Source organism: Coregonus lavaretus (genome assembly GCF_964263955.1).
Source record: "Coregonus lavaretus genome assembly, chromosome: 5".
Classification (NCBI taxonomy): domain Eukaryota; kingdom Metazoa; phylum Chordata; class Actinopteri; order Salmoniformes; family Salmonidae; genus Coregonus; species Coregonus lavaretus.
In genome coordinates, this window is record NC_139992.1 from 17,333,001 (window position 1) to 17,353,764 (window position 20,764).

General features: G+C 40.5%; 1 protein-coding gene across 1 annotated transcript in view; it reads right to left on the reverse strand.

Moving 5' to 3' along the window:
- Nucleotides 1-20,764, reverse strand: part of LOC311128726 (titin-like) — a gene marked incomplete at its 5' end in the record, with an annotated part of 168,109 nt that overhangs the window by 100,627 nt on the left and 46,718 nt on the right. The window contains 36 exons of the mRNA XM_084160971.1: nt 57-359; nt 506-805; nt 921-1,190; nt 1,278-1,544; nt 1,633-1,757; nt 1,867-2,275; nt 2,365-2,643; nt 2,744-3,010; nt 3,157-3,423; nt 3,516-3,684; nt 3,798-3,895; nt 3,974-4,240; nt 6,063-6,186; nt 7,205-7,347; nt 7,825-7,951; nt 8,069-8,475; nt 8,591-8,857; nt 8,957-9,223; nt 9,347-9,613; nt 9,713-9,976; nt 10,153-10,419; nt 10,623-10,889; nt 11,016-11,142; nt 11,266-11,405; nt 11,524-11,799; nt 12,146-12,418; nt 12,550-12,945; nt 13,374-13,427; nt 14,008-15,546; nt 17,507-17,545; nt 18,383-18,451; nt 18,602-18,691; nt 18,810-18,890; nt 19,018-19,101; nt 19,336-19,398; nt 19,536-20,621. Coding sequence (XP_084017097.1) covers nt 57-359; nt 506-805; nt 921-1,190; nt 1,278-1,544; nt 1,633-1,757; nt 1,867-2,275; nt 2,365-2,643; nt 2,744-3,010; nt 3,157-3,423; nt 3,516-3,684; nt 3,798-3,895; nt 3,974-4,240; nt 6,063-6,186; nt 7,205-7,347; nt 7,825-7,951; nt 8,069-8,475; nt 8,591-8,857; nt 8,957-9,223; nt 9,347-9,613; nt 9,713-9,976; nt 10,153-10,419; nt 10,623-10,889; nt 11,016-11,142; nt 11,266-11,405; nt 11,524-11,799; nt 12,146-12,418; nt 12,550-12,945; nt 13,374-13,427; nt 14,008-15,546; nt 17,507-17,545; nt 18,383-18,451; nt 18,602-18,691; nt 18,810-18,890; nt 19,018-19,101; nt 19,336-19,398; nt 19,536-20,621 — 9,738 coding nt within the window. The remainder of the gene's footprint in view (nt 1-56; nt 360-505; nt 806-920; nt 1,191-1,277; nt 1,545-1,632; nt 1,758-1,866; nt 2,276-2,364; nt 2,644-2,743; nt 3,011-3,156; nt 3,424-3,515; nt 3,685-3,797; nt 3,896-3,973; nt 4,241-6,062; nt 6,187-7,204; nt 7,348-7,824; nt 7,952-8,068; nt 8,476-8,590; nt 8,858-8,956; nt 9,224-9,346; nt 9,614-9,712; nt 9,977-10,152; nt 10,420-10,622; nt 10,890-11,015; nt 11,143-11,265; nt 11,406-11,523; nt 11,800-12,145; nt 12,419-12,549; nt 12,946-13,373; nt 13,428-14,007; nt 15,547-17,506; nt 17,546-18,382; nt 18,452-18,601; nt 18,692-18,809; nt 18,891-19,017; nt 19,102-19,335; nt 19,399-19,535; nt 20,622-20,764) is intronic.

The following is a 20,764-nucleotide window of genomic DNA, read 5'->3' on the forward strand; positions in this document are numbered from 1 at the left end:
TTATCTATGCCACATAAACATTTTCAGTAGGTCAGAACAACATTATCTTGACTCACCAATGGGGTCCATGATCTTAACTGGATCGGTGGCAGCACTTGGTTTGCCAATGCCAGCCTTGTTTTCGGCTTTGACACGGAAGATGTATTCCTTATTCTCAACGACATCAGTGAGAGTGACTGTGCGGTCCTGAGCCTTGGCGATCATAGCCACCTCCCAGCTCACAGAGGTCCTGTCACGGAACTCAATGATGTAGGAGGTGATGTCAGATCCGCCATCAGACTTTGGTTTTTCCCAGGAGATGGTGGCTCCAAACCTGTTCACGATGCCAACCACAACGTCCTCAGGTGCCTCTGGCACATCTGAAGTAAAAACAGAGAGAACGTTTTTTTTTTAAAGCTGGTTATTTGTTATGCTTTTGATGCTATAATGGTCATAGGACATCACAGTACAGTTGTACTTAGTATTGAGAAAATTCATGCATTTGTAGATGTCAAGTATTGCTTACCAAACTTATTCTTGGCCTGGACAGCTTCGTCTGTCTCCACAGTGGGGCCACTGCCCACTCTGTTACGAGCACATACTCTGAAGAGGTACTTGTTGTCCCTCTGGAGACCGCTAACAGAGTATTCTGGAGCGTCAGCCCGGTCAGTGGCAAGAGTCCATGTCTTGCGCTTGATGTCACGCCTCTCCACCACGTATGCAACGATCTTGCTGCCACCATCACTCTCTGGCTCTTCCCAGGCCAGGCTGACCTCACCATCGGCGGTGTCAACCACTTTGAGGTTCTTCACAGGTCCAGGGACATCTAGAGATCACAAAAACATTAATGACCAAATTGTCAAGCATCCTGAAATATCTTACTACTGTAATCCATTAGATGATTTTCAAAAAGAGTAGCACCATGACAGTCCTAGACTTACCGATAACATCCAGATTGATGAATGCCTCTCCCTGTCCGTGTTTGTTCTTGATGACGATCTTGTACCTGCCCTGATCTGTCTTCTTGGGGCTCTTCAGCCTGTACTCTGTCTTGTCTGCGGAGGTGTCAATGTTCTGCACAGGCAGGCTAACGGTGTTGAAGAACCACTCAGCCTCTGCACGAGGATAGGCATCGTAGGGGATCGCCATGACGAAAGGCTTTCCAGCGTCTGTGACCAGGTTCTGATCAGTAGTCTTGATCTTTGGCACAGCTGTGATGGAAAATTACAAGTGTGAATACAAAACAACCGTTTACACAGAGAAGTGTTCAAGAGTTCAGGATGGTGACTCTGACATACCTGCCAGTTCCAGCTTGGCTCTGGCATCCTTCTCCTTGGCAACGACTCTGTACTCTCCCTGGTCACGAGGCCTGACCTCACACACCTGGAGTCTGTGGACCTTGCCCTCGCTCATCATCTGGTATTTGTCACCCTGGACGATGATCATGTTGTTCCTCATCCATTTGACCTCAACTCTGTCTTTGTTGAGCTCCACCTCGAACACAATATCTGAGCCTGGAGGCTCAAACACATCCTGAGGTGGTCTGACGATCTCAACTGGGGTCTCTGTGAGAAAGAACAACTTAATATGTCAGGATAACGAATCTCCCAAAGCTGTGATTGTGTATTAGAAAGTATTAGAAAATGAACTTACCTTCAACAAAGAGGCGGGCCCTGGATCGCCTGTCTTCCACGCTGCAGGCATATTCACACTCGTCGTCTGGTCTGCACTTCTTGATCTTGAGTTTGCAAATCCTGCCATCTTTCTCAAACGAGTATCTGTCAAAACATAAGCAAGATCACTTTTTCAGACCTTTCTGTTCAATTCTTATCAATTCTTATTCAACCTTATCAATACACAACCATTCAGTCAATGGGAAATTTGTACCTGGGTCCCTCTCTGATCTCACGACCATTCCTGTACCATTTAACGGCAGCCTTCTCTTTAGACAGCTTGCAAGTAAACTCAGCATCCTCAAACTCAGTGATTGTCTGGTCTTTGAGTGGTGTGGAGAAGTCAGTGGGAGCTTCGTTGAGGATCAGCTCGGCAGTGCACTTGTCATCACCAGCCATGGCGGTGTATTCACCCTCATCGTCCATGACGCAGTCCTTGATGGTTAGTGTGTGCTTATCTTTCTCCATACGGTACAGGATGCGTTTGCTCATGGTGATCTCCTGACCAGCCTTCATCCATTTGATGGTGATATCAGGTCTGTTCACCTTGCAAGTGAAGCTGATGGTCTTCTTCTCTTGTGTCTCACAGTCCTCAAGAGGCTCAATAATCTTGAGCTTCTCCTCTGTGAATTCACATGATAGACAAGTTAGTTCATCAATAACATCTTACAACATTTGTATCCAGCAAAATTAAATATGTTACTGTATTTACCTTGTACTTTGGCATTGGCATCGCTCTTGGCATGTTCACCACGGTGATTTGTCAATGTAATAGTATAAGTGGCTTCATCTGCCTTCTGAGCACCCTTGATCCTCAGAGAGAACACGTTGTCTTTCTGGATCATGACGAACTTGCTGCTCTCAAACATGGTCTCCTCATTCTTCAGCCACTTAGCTTTAGCTCCCTCAGTATTCACCTCACAGTTGAATACAATCTCCTGTCCTTCCTTCACTTGCGAATCCTTGATGGGTGTGATGATTCTGAGTTTCTCTGTTGAAAGAAAAATAACAGTGTCAGCATATCTATCGTTTTCTATTAGACACAGGAGACAGCAATAAACAAATTACGCAGTATTTTTACAAGTACCCACCAATGACAAACAAGTCAGCTGAGGCTTTGGTAGTGCCAATGAAGGCGACATAGCCTCCTTCATCATTTGGTGTACAATTCTTCACTATCAGTGCTCTTCTCTTGCCATCACAGACAACGTCATACTTGTCTCCAGATACAATCTCCTTGTCACCCTTGAGCCATTTGACTTCATAGGTGTCTTTGGAGACTGAGCAGACAAACTCAGCCTTTTCTCCCTCAACCACCTCGAGACTCTGAGGCCTGGCAATGAACTCAGCAGCCAGTTCTAGAAGATCATAAAAAGCAAGATGAGTGGAGATGCATATAAATTGTACCAGCACCTTAACCTGAACTCAAACATATGCACATCATTTATATACTTTTTAAGAATGTATATGTTTTCAATATACAGCTCATATCTGATTTCTTTACCATTCAGTTTCAGTGTTGCAGATGTCTTGGCGTTATGCAGTCTGCAGTTATACTCTCCAGCGTCCTCCATCTTGAGATCTTGGATAATGAAGATTCTCTTCCTTCCATCCATGACCTGTTCATATCTTCCTCCCTCTGGCAATTCCTGGTCTCCCTTCCACCAGGTGACCTCAGCGCTGACCTTTGACACTTCACAAATCATCTTCACACTGTCTGTTTCTGTTCCCTCCACGTTAGACAGGTTCTTGGTAAACTTAGCCTCTTCCTCTGCAAGGAGAAGATATTGTGACCAGTAAAATCAGTAGTTGATGGTATAGATATGAACCTCGTAGTAACTGAGAATAAAAACAAAGCCTTACCAATAACTGTCAGCATGCCAGAAGACTTGGAGGTCTTAGCGTCACATTCGTACTCTGCTTCATCATCGAAGACTGTCTTGGTGACCACAAGGATACGCTTGACACCATTGGCAATGATCTCGTATTTCTTTCCCTTTCTGATCTCGCTGCCATCCTTGTACCATTTGACCTGTTTGAACAGACAACAATATATCATCAGACTTCTTGTGCATGTAAACCAATGTTAATTAATTCCTCTGTTTTTTTGATTATTTTAAAGTATTTTCATTCATAATCACTTACCTTGGCATTCTCACGGGACACCTCACACTCAAATCTGGCATTTTCCCTTTCTTTGACCTCAACATCATGGAGTGGCTTAGAGAAGTCAACATGTGGAGCTGTAAGCAAAAAATATTCTGCTTGCAAATTCTGTTCATTTGCAATATTTATTTTTGTTGAATCATCATTTTACTTACGTTCAACATTCAGGAAAGCAGAGGTTTTGAATTCTTTAGCATCGCATGTATATGTCTTTGAGTCATCTAGAGTACAGCCATGAATGACGAGTCTTCTCTTTCGGCCATCAACAATAAGGTCATATTTCTTAGTTTTGCGGATCTCCTGTGTGTCTCTGAACCACCTGACCTCAGCGTTTTCCCTGGAGACTTCACACTCCAAAGTAGCAGTGGCCTCTTCCTCAACTGTCTGGTCCTCCAGAGGTTTGGTGAACTCAACTGGTGGCTCTGTAAAGCAGGAGACCATTATATTAGTTGTAATATAGTGCCTTCAGAAAGTATTCATACCACTTTACTTATTCCACATTTTGTTGTGTTACAACATGAATTTAAAATTGATTAAATATATGTTTTTCTCAACCATCTGCACACAATAACCCATAATGACAAAGTGAAAACATGTTTTTAGAATTTTTTGCATTTGTTTTGAAAATAAAATACAGAAATATCTAATTTACATAAGTATTCACAACCCTGAGTCAATACATGCTAGAATCACCTTTGGCGGCGATTACAGCTGTGAGTCTTTCTGGTAAGTCTCTAAGAGTTTTGCACACCTGGATTGTACAATATTTGCACATTATTATTTTTTTAATTCCTCAAGCTCTGTCAAGTTGGTTGTTGATCATTGCTAGACAGCCATTTTCAAGTCTTGCCATAGATTTTCAAGCCGATTTAAGTCAGAACTGTAACTAGGCCACTCAGGAACATTCAATGTCGTCTTGGTAAGCAACTCCAGTTTATATTTGGCCTTGTGTTTTAGGTTATTGTCCTGCTGAAAGGTGAATTTGTCTCCTAGTGTCTGTTGGAAAGCAGACTGAACCAGGTTTTCCTCTAGGATTTTGCCTATGCTTAGCTCTATTCCTTTTCATCCTGAAAAACTCCCTAGTCCTTGCTCATGACAAGCATACCCATACCATGATGCAGCCACCACCATGCTTGAAAATATGAAGAGTGGTACTCAGTGATGCGTTGTGTTGCATTTGCCCCAAACATAACGCTTTGTATTCAGGACATAAAGTGTATTTCTTTGCCATATTGTTTGCAGTTTTACTTTAGTGCCTTATTGCAAACAGGATGTATGTTTTGGAATATTTATATTCAGTACAGTCTTCCTTCTTTTCACTCTGTCATTTAGGTTAATATTGTGGAGTAACTACAATGTTGTTGATCCATCCTCAGTTTTCTCCTATCACAGCCATTAAACTCTGTAACTGTTTTAAAGTCACCATTGGCCTCATGGTGAAATCCCTGAGCGGTTTCCTTCCTCTCCGGCAACTGAGTGAGGAAGGACGGCTGTATCTTTGTAGTGACTGGGTGTATTGATAGACCATCCAAAGTGTAGTTAATAACTTCACCATGCTCAAAGGGATACTCAATGTCTGCTTTTTTTTCAATAGGTGCCCTTCTTTGTGAGGCATTGGAAAACCTCCCTGGTCTTTGTGATTGAATCTGTGTTTGAAATTCACTGCTCGACTGAGGGACCTTACAGATAATTTTATGTGTGGGATACAGAGATGAAGTAGTCATTCAAAAATCATGTTAAACACTATTATTGCAGACAGAGTGAGTCCATGCAATTTATAATGTGACTTGTTAAGCCATTTTTACTCCTGAACTTATCTAGGCTTGCCATAACAAAGGGGTTGAATACTTATTGACTCAAGACATTTCAGCTTTTCATTTTTAATTAATTTGTAATAATTTCGAAAAAAACAAACATAATTCCACTTTGACATTATGGGGTATTGTGTGTAGGCCAGTGACACAACATCTCAATTTAATCAATTTTAAATTCAGGCCGTAACACAATAAAATGTAGGAAAAAATCAAGGAGTGTGAATACTTTCTGAAGGCACTGTAGATAAATGAATTGCACCCACACTTATCTAGTTGATCCGCTTCCATTTGAAAAGATCTGCATATCATGCTTAACTAGACAAACAAATGTGTGCTAACATGTTTAATAACAAGGACCTCTCAGTTTCAGCAAGAGAGCTCTAGTGGTATGTCAGATAATCTCCATAATGATTAAACAGATATAACCTACCCCTGACAATGAGTATGGCCTGGGTCTTGAAGTCTTTTGCAGTGAGCCTGACTTCCCCAGCCTCTGTCAGCTTGACATTTCTGATAGTCAGGCTGTGTCCTCTGCCTTCTGCTCTGGTGACCACCTGAGGAAATAAAACAGTTTAGTTAGTACGTAAGCCTTGTCTGAGCCAGAACGGCCCATAGGGCAGGAGTCCATCTCCTGTGTCTGTAGATTGAAGCAGCTTTAAGTACACCACCTGGACACCAGTCAAACAGATTGATAACGCCTGATTAATTGTCTTGATTACATACATGTAACATGTTGTTAATTACATATTTTACATTTAAAACATACAGCTATGAAATATCACAGTGAAAGAGCAACACTTGGGTGGTGCACCAACTCTTGAAGCAGTTAAAAATAACTCAAGCAACGCTCACAGGAAAGAACAGTAACATGTTATCTCGCCACAGATAGTGCTGCACAATGACCTAAAGTGTCTACATCCTTATATGTATAAAATATGTTGGTGACAAAAATATGTACTTTTATTTCACTTGTGATTATTATGAGTGAGGTAGGTGGGTTTTGAAGATATGTTATTATAATATAAAACATAGTTTAAAACCATATCATTTGTAGAGCCGAAGGTAGAAACAAAACAAAAAAATCTCAACAATATATTAAAATCTAGATAAACAATCACAATACATCAAAACATGACCTACTAATGCAAAACATAGACATTAAGCAGATTAAGCAAATTTAAAGCTATCTTGGTCTTTAGCTTGGTAGGTCTTTATTTGTGTTTTAAATGAGGAAATGGAAGCTGCCTCCTTGACATGTGCAGGTAGAGTTACAAAGTCAATTATTAAGTATTGTAAAGTATTATACAGTAGTTTATGTGAATGTAAGTTGTACTGTACTTACCCTATCACTATGCTGTAAAGATGTGGAAAATATTTACTTAAAGTGATTGTTATGACTGCGGTAGTCATATCAATTTATTGGAAAAGAAATAAAGGGCTGAATAATATTGTAATATTTGTAAAGTCAATTATAAAGTATTGTAAAGTTGAATTTGCATACATCAATTCATAAAGAATATCTGCTTATGATTATACAGCAGTTTATGTGAATGTATATTCTGCAGTACTTACCCTTTCACCTAGCTCCATCTTGGTGCTTCCCAAGAACCATTCTACAGCGATTCCTTCATAAGTAAGTTCACAGTCGAAGGTGGCGGTCTCTCCGGCAGTAACAGTAACATCCTTGAGAGGCCGCATAAGCCCGATACTCCGCGCTTCAGATTGAGGAGAAGACATGGTTAGTTGACTGACTCATAAGAAAAAAGTCCTTATTTTACCAGACATCTTTGTATTCCAATTCTTAACAGGCAGATTCTCTTTGGGTCCCTAAACCACCAGGACAACTAAGGGCTCGAGGTAAAACTTGAGTTATCATGGACTGGCCTAGTTATTTGCATTTAGAGTGTCTTTGCACTGTGAATGTTGTAGCTCTACCAATCACAATCACTGACCACCCACTCTAGATACGGCATGGGGCTTCTAAAATAGCCACAACACCTGATTGGACAGCAGCTCTCCCTTGCTGAGCTTTAGTATCTTTTGCCGTCAAGTCAACTAGCAAAATGGTGGAGTGCAACTTGCACTACCAAAATGTACTACTTGCCATACAAAAAGTTACTTGTCAGAGAAAAGCTATAATATTTAGTCAAAACTAAACTGTTTGTGTGTATGTTGTGTTATAAGATTATCACCTTTAACTCTAAGCTGAGCATTGGATTTAGCATTGGCAGCCTGGAAGTCGACACCTCCGGCCTGATCCATGCGAACGTTGTATAGGATAAGGACATGCTTTGTACCCTCCTCCTTAATCTCACAGTCCTGAAAACACAGATCACAGAAACATCAGTCACTACACGATACAACCAAATAAATGGTCTTGTTCACATAGGATATTTCAAATAAAGCAAATCCGTAATTTCAGTCAATACCACTTACAGGAGACTGATGAAGGGCCTCTCCTTTAAGTTTCCAGTGACCATGGACATCCTCGGCAGAGATCTCGGTCTCAAACTTGGCAATTTCAGTTTCTGTCACTTCCACGCTGTACAGTGGACGGACAACCTTAATATCACGCTCCTCAATGTCCAGCCTGGCTGTGGTTTTGTCAGAACCACAATCGCAGGTGTACTCTCCAATGTTGCCCTTCTCTGCTTTCTTCACTGTCAGCATACGCCTCTTTCCATCGGTTTTAATGATCAGATTCTTGCTAGGCATGATCTCCTGGCCGTCCTTGAACCATTTCACCTCAGCAGAGGTCTTGCTAAGTTCACAAACCAGCATCACTTCGTCCTTCTCAACGGCAGTGTAGTCTTGCAGTTTTGTGACGAAGTAAGGTTCTCCCTCTGTCAAGCACAAAGAAGAAATTATGAGGAAATGTAAAGTTATGTTTAACTGCAGGCTTTATGTGAATTAAATGACCCAAATTAAATGACACTACAGTTCAAATCAATAGCTTACCAAGAACAGTGAGCATGGCCTCAGAGCTCTTGCCCAAGGCTTCAACTTTGATCATGGATGTGTCATCAATGGACACCTGCTTGAAGGTCAAGGTGTGCATTTTGCCATTGTCTGACATGTGCACAACCTTGCTGGGGTGCAGACGCACGTCGTTCTTGTACCAGACGACCGAGATCTTGTCATGTGACAGTTCAATACTGAACTCTGCTGTTTCACGCTCCTTGACTGTGACATCCTTGATGGGCTTGACAAACTCAAGGCGTATACCTTATAACAAATAAATCACAATTTCATTAATACAATCTGAAATATTTGTCTTTATTTATGATTTAATTATATAAAAACTTCCATGATCTCAGTAATTACCTTGGATAACTAGTTTTCCTGTGGTCCTCTTGTCCTCAGCCTCAAATATGTATTTAGCTTCATCCTCATATGCAGCCTTTTTGACCACAAGAGTGTGTATCTTTCCCTCATGGATAATCTCAAACTTGTCATCATTTTCCAACTCCTGAGATCCCTTGAGCCAACGGAAGGTCTTGGTTGGTCTTGAAATCTCAACCTCAAATCTTCCCTCATCTTTCTCATACACTTGCACATCACTCAAAGGTGTGATAAAGGTCAGTGGCAGTTCTGGAATTAAAAAAATTGCCAAAATATTATAGTAGATTGAATATCAGTAGTTGTATTATGTCAATGGTGAAAATGTGAATATAGAGTAAAAATGAGAAAATAGATCAGAAATATAAATGTTACCTTTCACTTTCAGGTTGGCTGTACACTTCGCATTGGCAGCTGTGAATCCAACCTCTCCTGTCTGGGAGACCTTGCAGTTGTACAATGTCAAAGTGTGCTTAGCACCATCCTCAATGATTTCAATATCTGGGGAAGGTGAAAGTGTTTCTCCCTTCAGTTTCCACTGGCCATGGACATCATCTTCAGAGATTTCTACTTCAAAACGAGCGGTCTCGCCATCAAAGAGCTCAACGCCATACATTGGCCGAGATACCTTGATATCACGAGCTGCAATTGAAGAGGGAAAAGAAGGTAATTAATAGAATCAAGAAAACAAAAACAATCTTTACTATTCGATTTTGTGATTGTAAAAATGTATTGACTTACCTTCAATGCTAATGGTTGCCATGGTCTTGTCCGTACCACAATCACATAGGTATTGTCCCTTATCTTTTCCTTCCACTTTCTTGATGGACAACATTCTTTTGTTGCCCTCAGCCCTCATGGTTACCATCTTAGAGGCCTTAATTTCAGTCTCATTATGGTACCACCTCACAGAGACATCTTTGCTGAGTTCACAGTCCAGAGTGACCTCGTCCTTCTCGACTGCGGTGAAATCCTGCAACTTCACTGTGAAGTGGGCGTCACCCTCTGGAACAGGAAAAGGTTTAATCAATTGCTGTAGATCAAATAACAATAACACTCTCGAATGATGCCTTCTCTCCATGTTGCATAGCATAGAAGAACGATGTAGAAAACAAGAGATGAACAAAGAGCCATGAAGAGAAGGAAGAGCATGAAAGAAAGAGGTACAGAGTAGGGTTTACCTAGCACCGTCAAGTTTGCTGTTGAGGGAATTCCTTTAGCCTCTGCCTTAATCTGGCAGGTATCATCTAGGGTCAACTCCTTGATTTCTAAGGTGTGTTTCTTTCCTTCAAAATGGATGAGCACGGTCCTGCTCACATGGAGTTTGATTTCATTTTTGTACCATGTCAGGGGTACCTTCTCATGAGAGAGCTCAACCTCAAACCGAGCTGTTTCACCTTCCTTGGTAGTTTGGTCCTTTAGTGGTGTTACGAATTTGAGCCTCATACCTATAATATATTAGTTGAGTGCATAACAGTGTTACTGTCTTTGCCCACTAAACAGTCTTGTTGCCCAGTAAGATAATTAATCAATAAAGAATTAAGATGACAACATACTAAAAACAGCTTATATCTAACAAAAAGTCAGATCAAAGATTCAGCACCATGTAAAACAGAAGCGTTAACTGAGAATCGTTTCAGCCGGTACTTACCCTCCACAGTCAACTGGGCTGTTGACTTTTTGCCCAAGACTTCAATAGTGTATTGTCCCTCATCATCAAATTCACAGTTGTTTATGACCAATATATGTTTCTTTCCATCATCAATAATGTCATATTTATCGCCTGTCGACAGGATGTCTGACCCCTTTAACCACATGACTTTAGGCACATCCCTTGTGATAGTACACTCAAACGTAGCCTGTTTCTTTTCAGGTACAGACACATCCTTCAAGGGGACTGTGAAGTCCATTTCCATTTCTAGGAGGTACGAATAAGGATTAAGTATGAATGACAGCATTATCGATCTTCCTTAGGATCACAGAGACATTACGAACACATACAGTATATGACAGTATATATTGTTAATTTTTGACACTTTCTTACCTGTGACTGTGAGCACCCCACTCGTGATAGCATTCAGAGCTTGATAAGACACTTCACCACACTGGTCAAGCTGAACATTTTTCAGAGTGAGGAAACGTTTCTGGCCCTCAGATTTGATTTCAACCATCTAAAAATGTAAATACAATTTGAACAAAAGTGTAAATACATCAACATTTAAACAAGTACTGCATATTTCCAATCATTATGGTTAAAATCCAGAAAAATATTACAGTCAAATTATAGGTCTTACCGGTGATCTTTGCAGGACTTGCCCTTTAAGTTTCCATTCTCCAGCCACATCCTCTTCAGATATTTCAGTTTCAAACGTAACCTCATCTTTCTCAACAACCTCCATACTGGAGATAGGCTTCAAGATCTGAGCTTCACGTTCTGTAAAAGTATCAAAAGGATTCACTTCATGTAGATAGCCTTAGGGGACATAACATACAAGTGCAGACCGTAACATAACAAAGAATGTACGTAACATAACATAGAATGTGCAACCAACCTCCAAGAGTCAGGTTAGCTGTGTATCTGCGGCCTTCAACCTCCATGGCATATTGCCCAATATCATCAGGTGATGCTTTCTTAACTGTGAGAGTCAGTTCTTTGCCTTCTTTCTTGACCTCAATCTTGTCAGTGGGATCATTAGGAATCTCCTTGTCGCCATGGAACCACTTCCAGTTAGGGGTTTCTTTGAAGAGCTCACACTTGAAAGTGGCAGTGGCCTTGGGTTTCACATGCTGATCTCTCAATGGTTTCACCAACCAGTCTCTGACAATTTCTGTAAAATAAAAATAAAAATATATTGAAAGAATGGCTCCTTCTCAGGTAGCCAAGACACAACAAACATAAGAAGACAGGCACTGGACTACAACCCACATATAAAAACAAAGAAGGGAAAGCCAAAGACCAACTAGAGATGGTCCACATTAACTGAATAAAGTGGGGGTCTCCTGGCAAGAGGCAAAAGCCCTCACACAGAAAAGAGTGAGGTGGAGACCTACAGTGGACCTCTTATGCTCCCAAGGGGGGGGGGGGGGATACATTATGTAGAATGGTTAATATGAATTGCTACTAAAATAATTAGTGCATTTGTTTACTAACAAATATAGATATTCTGTACATACCAATGATTTTGACATCTGTTTTAGTCCTGATGTCATCACACTCGCAAGCGTAAATGCCAGCGTCGTCATCTCCTGTATCCTGGATTGTAACGGCATGCTGCATTCCAATGATATTGATGGCCACTTTTCCTGGGATGTTTTTAAGAGGCACACCACTCTTCTTCCAGACCACATCTCTCTCTTTGTTCAACTCACAGGTCAGGTACATAGGCTGACCCTTGAGGACCGACATACCATCCTCTTCCAGAGTCTTTACCCACTTCACAGGCAATTCTATGAGGAAAGAAAGTCATATTCTAAAAGCTTACATTACATATTACTTATCTTTAAGTAATCAAAGAGGTTGTAAAGAAGTAAAGAGGTTCGTTACACAAAACAAATATGTATGGACTTGGAATAAGTACCTTCTACTATCAGTTTGGCGGTTGTTGTCTTTTCCTTGTTGCCCAGCTTGGCAACACAAGTATATTCACCAGTGTCAGAAACTTGCACATCAATGATTAGCAGTTTGCGATCTTTGCCATCAGAGTAGAACTTGTGTTTTGGGCTCTCTCTTATGTTGGCGCCATCTTTCATCCATGTAGTAATTGCAGTAGAAGGCGAAACCTCGCACTCAAACGTAGCAGAAGCGCCGACTGATTCAGCCTCCTGTAACACTATGTCTTTGAGTGGTCTCGTAAACTTCAGCGGAACTGCTTTGAGCTGGAATCCAAAAGGATTAGCATCTGGGGGTTTGTCTCCTCCAGCACCGGGTTTCAGTCCTCTACCCCTGCCACCACCAGGTGAGGGGGTTTGCTTAGCTGAAATTGGAAAAATGTAAATGCATGATAAGTTGAACAACACTACTTTTGCTAAGACGTTTTGTTTTATTTTTAAGAACTGTATTTTTTTCAGTACATGGACATTAACATACAACAACGATAGAAACCTCTCATGGACATGTTGCCAAGGGCAAAAAACAAGTGGCCTTACCGTATTTCCCAAAGAGGATGAAGAGTATTAAGCAAGTTAACAACACGATAAAACACTACTATATGGACTATACAGACGTAATATACGGACTCAAACATTCAAGCACGTTTAACATTTAAACAAAATACATAGTTTTCATATTCAATAAGATAAGATTGATATGATTACAAAAACCCATATAAGGATATAGATTAAAGTCATGATATGTCTTTATCACACACATATTACCAACATGCATGTTTTTGTTTATTCTCACCTTGAATGCCTCTACCTCTACCTCTACCAGCAGCTTCCTCTTTTGGTTTCCCATCTGAGTAAAGACAATTGTATGACTTTCTCATTAAGAAATAAAATATATGACTACAACTGGCAAAATGGTTGGATATTACACAGAACACTGTGAAAGATGTGAAAGATGAATGGATACAAAATCGAGCACCATGGGCAAGATTATTGGACATGAGAAGATGGCATGGACATAGAGAATTGAACAAAATGCCAGAAATTGACATGGAGAGCTTGAACACGCTGTAATGGATGTGTACAAGACAATGGAGACAAATGTTGGTACAGATAGACAATGGACACAAATGACTGACTTTGATACCTGGACTACACAAAATGAAGACATTAAGATGAGAAGATGAAAACATTAAGATGGACATGGTTGGACAACACAGAGTGAGGACATGGACATGGTTGGACAACAAGGAGTGAGGACATGGACATGGTTGGACTACACAGAATGAGGACAAGACGTGAGATAAAAAAGATGGACATGGATGGAGATAATGAAAGATGGATGGCTAGATTAATGGATGAATGGAGGATGGATCAGGTGAGACACTTCTTGAGCCATCAGTGGTACATTTCAGCAGCCATAATCTCACCTCTGCTGGCACCTGGCATTCCAGGGGTCTCACGAGCATCACCTTCCAAAGGTTCCTCTCCCCAGTCTTCTGTGGATCCAGAACTATCTCGGGGGACAAGTTCCCATCCCCAACCTTCATTGTCAGATTCCAGCTCCTCCTCTGGCTCCTCCTCAAAGACTTCCTCCTCCAGCTGAGTCGAAATCTTTCGTAACTGTACAGGGGACAGCTCTTTCATTGCTGACACCTTCTCTTTAACAGTTTGATGTGGTGCCTCCTCTTCTGGTGATATTTTCTTTGGAACCTTTTTTAGGGTAACACCTTCAAATGAATCTTTAGGTGAAACCTGTCTAGGCAGCCTTTTGGTCCTTTCTGCACTAGGCTTCCTCTCCATAGTAATTTTCTCAATTTCTTTTGGCTTTGGTTTTTCAACCCTAGGTGAAGGAGTCTTTTTCAGTTCCACCATTTTCTTAAGTGTCTCTTCATGCTTTAAGGGGTTGTCTTTTTCTTCGTCCTCTGGTTCTTTTGGCACAAGCTCCACCTTTTTTAACTGTACTGGCTTGTCCTCTTGAGGACTCTTTTCAATTTTCTTTACAGGTACTGGTTTTGGAGGACTTGGCTTTTGTTGAGTTTTTTCAACCTCTTTCTTCTTCTCAGGCTCCTTCTCAGGCTTCACAGCTTCAGCTTTTGGTGACTTAGAAAATGGCTTCAATTTAACTTCTTCCTTCTCTTGCTCCAGTGGAGGAATTCTCTTCACCTTTGTCAGTGTTTTGTCAGACTCTTCGACTTGTTCACCTTCAGGAGCTTTGGCCACTGGTTTAGATCTGTCTACCTGTGGCTCTTTCGTATCCTTTGAGATGGCTTCAGGTTTCTTCATAGGAGCAGAAACAGATTCTTTAAATGCTTCATCTCTTTGTGGTCTCTCACTTCTATCGTAATCAGCTCTGGATTCACTGTCTTTCTTGTCTTTCACTGGCTCAACAGTTCCCGGTTTAGCAGGTTTTTCAAATGGTTTTAGCTTGACAGTTTCTTGCTCTTTCTCCTCTGATGGCAATTTCGATACCTTCTTTAGAGATAAACTAGGTTGGTCAGGTGATTCTTCCTTCAGCAACTTTGGTGTTTTCTTCAAACCCATCTTCTCCTCTACTTGGACATCTTTGGGAACCTTTTGGGATTTTTTCAGGTGAGCTAATGTATCCTCAGTAGAATATTTTGATTCAACTTCTTCAGGTTTGTGAAACGCCACCTGTTCAGATGGCTTCTTATCGTATACTGAGGTTCTCTCAGCTATTTCTGTTGTTTCAAACATAAACTCCTTTCTATCGTAACTTTCAGCAACTATGGTCCTTGAGGCTACCTGAGTCGGAACCTCTGGTTCTATTATCCCTTCTTCTGAAGGTATCTGTGGAACCTTTTTCAGCTTAATGATATCCTGCTCTTCCTCAGTGTCCTTTGCAATTCTGGTCACTTTCTTCAAAGTTGGAATGTCAAGTTTTTCTTCCTTCAGAATAGGAATTCGACCCTTTTTCTTAATAATAGTTGGCACCGCAGTTGTTTTTGCTAAAGTAGTACGATTTTGTATAAGACAGAGAGCACCGACCAACAATTATTCATTTGCATCACAAAACAACAAAGGACTCAAATATTAAACATTTTACAGCAATACTGTACACACCACACTCACTCGACAACAAAATATTTATGACAGTTCACGGGACATATTTTCAAACAGACAAGTTAAACAGACATTTTCCCAAGTAAAGTAAAAACAGGTACAGTGGCTTGCGAAAGTATTCACCCCCTTGGCATTTTTCCTATTTTGTTGCCTTACAACCTGGAATTAAAATAGATTTTTTGGGGGTTTGTATCATTTGATTTACACAACATGCCTACCACTTTGAAGATGAAAAATATTATTTTTTGTGAAACAAACAAGAAATAAGACAAATAAATTGAAAACCTGAGCATGCATAACTATTCAGTCAATACTTTGTAGAGCTACCTTTTGCAGCAATTACAGCTTCAAGTCTCTTGGGGTATGTCTCTATAAGCTTGGCACATCTAGCCACTGGGATTTCTTCCCATTCTTAAAGGCAAAACTGCTCCAGCTCCTTCAAGTTGGATGGGTTCCGCTGGTGTACAGCAATCTTTATGTCATACCACAGATTATCAATTGGATTGAGGTCTGGGCTTTGACTAGGCCATTCCAAGACATTTAAATGTTTCCCCTTAAACCACTCAAGTGTTGCTTTAGCAGTATGCTTAGGGTCATTGTCCTGCTGGAAGGTGAACCTCCGTCCCAGTCTCAAATCTCTGGAAGACTGAAACAGGTTTCCCTCAAGGATTTCCCTGTATTTAGCGCCATCCATCATTCCTTCAATTCTGACCAGTTTCCCAGTCTCTGCCGATGAAAACATCCCCACAGCATGATTCTGCCACCACCATGCTCTTCTGTGGGGATGGTATTCTCGGGGTGATGAGAGGTGTTGGGTTTGCGCCAGACATAGAGTTTTGCTTGATGGCCAAAAAGCTCAATTTTAGTCTCATCTGGCCAGAGTACCTTCTTCCATATGGCTTTTGGCGAACACCAAACGTGTTTGCTTATTGTTTTCTTTAAGCAATGGCTTTTTTCTGGCCACTCTTCCATAAAGCCCAGCTCTGTGGAGTGTACGGCTTAAAGTGGTCCTATGGACAGATACTCCAATCTACGCTGTGGAGCTTTGCAGCTCCTTCAGGGTTATCTTTGGTCTCTTTGTTGCGTCTCTGATTAATGCCCTCCTTGCCTGGTCCGTGAGTTTGGTGGGTAGCCCTCTCTTGGCAGGTTTGTTGTGGTGCCATATTCTTTCCATTTTTTTTATAATGGATTTAATGGTGCTCCGTGGGATGTTCACAGTTTCAGATTTTTTTTTATAACCCAACCCTGATCTGTACTTCTCCACAACTTTGTCCCTGACCTGTTTGAAGAGCTCCTTGGTCTTCATGGTGCCGCTTGCTTGGTGGTGCCCCTTGCTTAGTGGTGTTGCAGACTCTGGGGCCTTTCAGAACAGGTGTTAATATACTGAGATCATGTGACAGATCATGTGACACTTAGATTTCTGAAGGTAATTGGTTGCACCAGATCTTATTTAGGGGCTTCATAGCAAAGAGGGTGAATACATATGCACGCACCACCTTTCCGTTATTTATTTTATGAATTTTTTTAAACAAGTTATTTTTTTCATTTCACTTCACCAATTTGGACTATTTTGTGTATGTCCATTAAATTACAGGTTGTAATGCAACAAAATAGGAAAAATGCCAAGGGGGATGAATACCTTTACAAGGCACTGTATCTATCATGTATTTAAATTAGTAATTCATTGATCAAATGATAAAGCTATCTTTTAATGTTTGATCACTTAATCTATTTACTGTCTATGTTTTACATTAATAGGTAAAAAATAATTAACAAATAAAACAATATAATGCTTTGATATATTGTCATTGTGTTCTACCCTTTGATGTATTGTTGAAATCTTACCTTTGCCTGCTCCCCCTGGTGCTGTTACAGGGCCCTTATCTGTAGGAATGTAGGAATGTAAGATTCCAGTTAAGTTATAGAATAAAATAATATTGTAAGGGATTTGGGAAAGTGCCCATAGTTCAGCCATAAGTTTGTGCCTACTCACTAGGATAGGATGTGATAAACTGTCTTATAAGAGGGGAAAATGTACTTCGACACACAGTAATTAACACTGTACGTTACACACTATACATATACACTATACATACATTGGACGTTACCCATGTCATTAAGATTGTACACATCTCTTACAGCCACATACATCAAACATTTACTATGTACATATATACACTACAAGAAGCAGGGGTATCAATATTTGGGTTAGAGGAAGAAATGTGCCATGCAATATGTTGACTTTTGATGATTTGAGCAATGTATTCCTTTTCACTTTGGTGAAGACTTTTTGTAATATAATGACTTTGTAGCAGGTATGTAAGTACAGTCAGTTGCATGCGACTTACCCCTATTGCCTATATTTTCTGAGAAAAGAGTACTGCATGTACAGCGTAACTATGTTAGTTATTACAATAGTAGAGTGTAGAAGTGTCTTTATTCTAGGAGTACACACAGTTAATGAAGGAGTACACACTTCAAGTGAGTAGGTAGCATGAGATAGTGACAAACAGATAAACCACTAACGAGGTTTAAAAAAATGCTGTAGCAACGTTTCTAAAATTAGGTTTCTAAGTGCCAGTGTAAAATACATACAGGTGTGTTCACACATACTACCTAAGTGCAGCATGTGTGAGGCTCACATGCTCATAAGAACCTGTCAATAAGAGCAAACAGACATTTGAAGAACACACCATGAATGACAGAAACAAAAGAGACTACCTTCAGGGGATGAAGCACTAGGTGAAAAAGGTGAAGGCGTTTTCATCGGTGGGGAGGATCTCTTTTCAGCTGGTGACATTTTAAATACAAGTATGCCAAGGTCATAATCAGGACAATCAAGAGTGTTTGAGCTAAGATTTGCTCAACAAATACAAACATCTAAAAGAGCAGATAGACATTAAGAAAAAACTCAATTGAAACAAACATCAGAAACACTACCTTCAGTAGGAGACACTGTTTCTACAAGAGGAGCAGGTGAAGGCTTTGGTATCTGAGGTGGTGGGGAGGCTTTCTTCTGCACTGGTGTCACTTTAAATACAAGTATGCCAAGGTCACAATCAAGACCTGACTACTTGAGCTAAGAGTTGTTAAACAAACACAAACATTGACAGAACATAACATGAATGACAAAAACATAAGAGACTACCTTCAGGGGGAGAAACCTTCTCCACATGGGGAGCATCTGAAGGCTTTGGCTTCGGTGCAGAGATTTTCTTGTCTGGTGTCACTTTAAATACAAGTACCCCAAGGTCACAGTCAAGAACTGACCACTTTGGCCAAAGACTCATTGAAGAAACACTGAAAGAGCAGACTGACATTTGAGGAAAACAACATGCATGACACAAACACACTACCTTCAGGGGATGAGACTTTTTCTACATAGGGAGCAGGTGAAGGCTTTGGTGTTGGGGGAGAGATTTTCTTCTCCTCTGGTGGCACTTTAAATACAAGTACGCCAATGTCACAATCAAGAAAAAACTATTTTCACTAAGGTTTCTTTAAGATTTGTAAACAGACACTGACACAATGAAACATGTCAAAAGGATCCATATTGAGACAGATTGAAGAAGATTGAGACATGAAACATTAAGGACGACACTTAGGAAACACAATACAACAAGAAGATGTAAGAGTTTAGTTTTTGATGAAGACGTAAGAGTCCCTTTTAGTACCTTGTGGAGGAGTGGTATTATCTGTAATTGAAACAGGGACCACTTCAGGGGCGACCCTTTGGTCTGGTCAAGTATTATGCAATATTTAGACAATAAGAAGATTTTGTCATGACAATATACAGTCCAACAAGGAAAGACGTAAGAAGTATACACAAAGACAGACAGACAATATATAAGAGTGAGGCCCTCAGATCAAATACCTTTGTGAGGTGTTGGAGGCTCAACTCTCTCTTCTTCTTCTTCCTTTTGTTTGATTGTCTTCTGTGATATTTTAGTTTTATACGGGATGTCATCTTCCTTAGGTGAAACAGCTTTCTTAGGTGGAATGACTTCTACCTTAGGTGAAACATATTTCTTATATGCATTGGCTTCTTCCTCAGGTAAGACAGCTTTCTTAGAAGGAATGGCTTCTACCTTAGGTGAGACAGCTTTCCTTTGAGGAATAACCTTTTTACTTAAGATAGCTTCTTTCTTAGTGGTAGGAGTAGCTGATTTCTTTGGTGGAACCACTGTCGCTGGGTCAATGTGTCTAACAGTATCTCTTTTTGTTGCATCTTCTTCTTTCTTTGCAACAATAGCTTGAATTGGTTGATCATCCATTTTCTTTATAGGAACGTCTTCCCTTACTATCTCAGTTTGTTGTATATCTTCCTCTTCTAAATAAATATAATCCCTTACATTTATCTGAGTCAATTCCTCTTCTCTCTCATATATCATAGCTTTGTCTCCATATGATACCTCTTCTCTGAAACTAACTTCCTCTGCCAGGGATATCTTCTCAATGAAGCCTGTTGTCTGTGAAACTTCGTGCCGTGCTTCAGTCACAGGATCCCTCTTCACCGAAACGTCTTGCCTCGCTTCAGTTACTGAAGCATTCATAACTGCAACTTCTTGCTGAACTTCAGTCACTGAATCTCTCTTCTGTAAAACTTTTAGCCTCTTTTTAGTCATTGAATCTACCTTCACTGAAACTTCTTGCAGCTCTTCAGTCACTGAATCCACCTTCACTGAAATGTTTTGCGGCACTTCAGTCACAGAATCCCTCTGCACTGGAACTTGTTGCCACGTTTCAGTCATGGAATCCCTCTTCACTGAAACTTCTTGTCTCATTTCAGTTACTGAAGCCTTCTTCACTGAAAGTTCTAGCCGTCCTTCAGATGCTGAATTAAGGTTTGGTGAAACTTCTTGCAGCTCTTCAGTCACTGAATCCCTCTTCACTGAAACGTCTTTCCTTGCTTCAGTCACTGTTGTTACAGATAGCTCAGTCCTTGAAGGAACTGTGATGGCTTTAAAGACAACACACATTCAAGATTTGTACAAGAAGAGAACACACATTCAAGATTTGCACCATGCAGCGGTGACTAAGAAGATGACAGTAAAACACAGAGACACAGAGACACTTTTAAATAAAAGGTTGCCTGGAAGATGT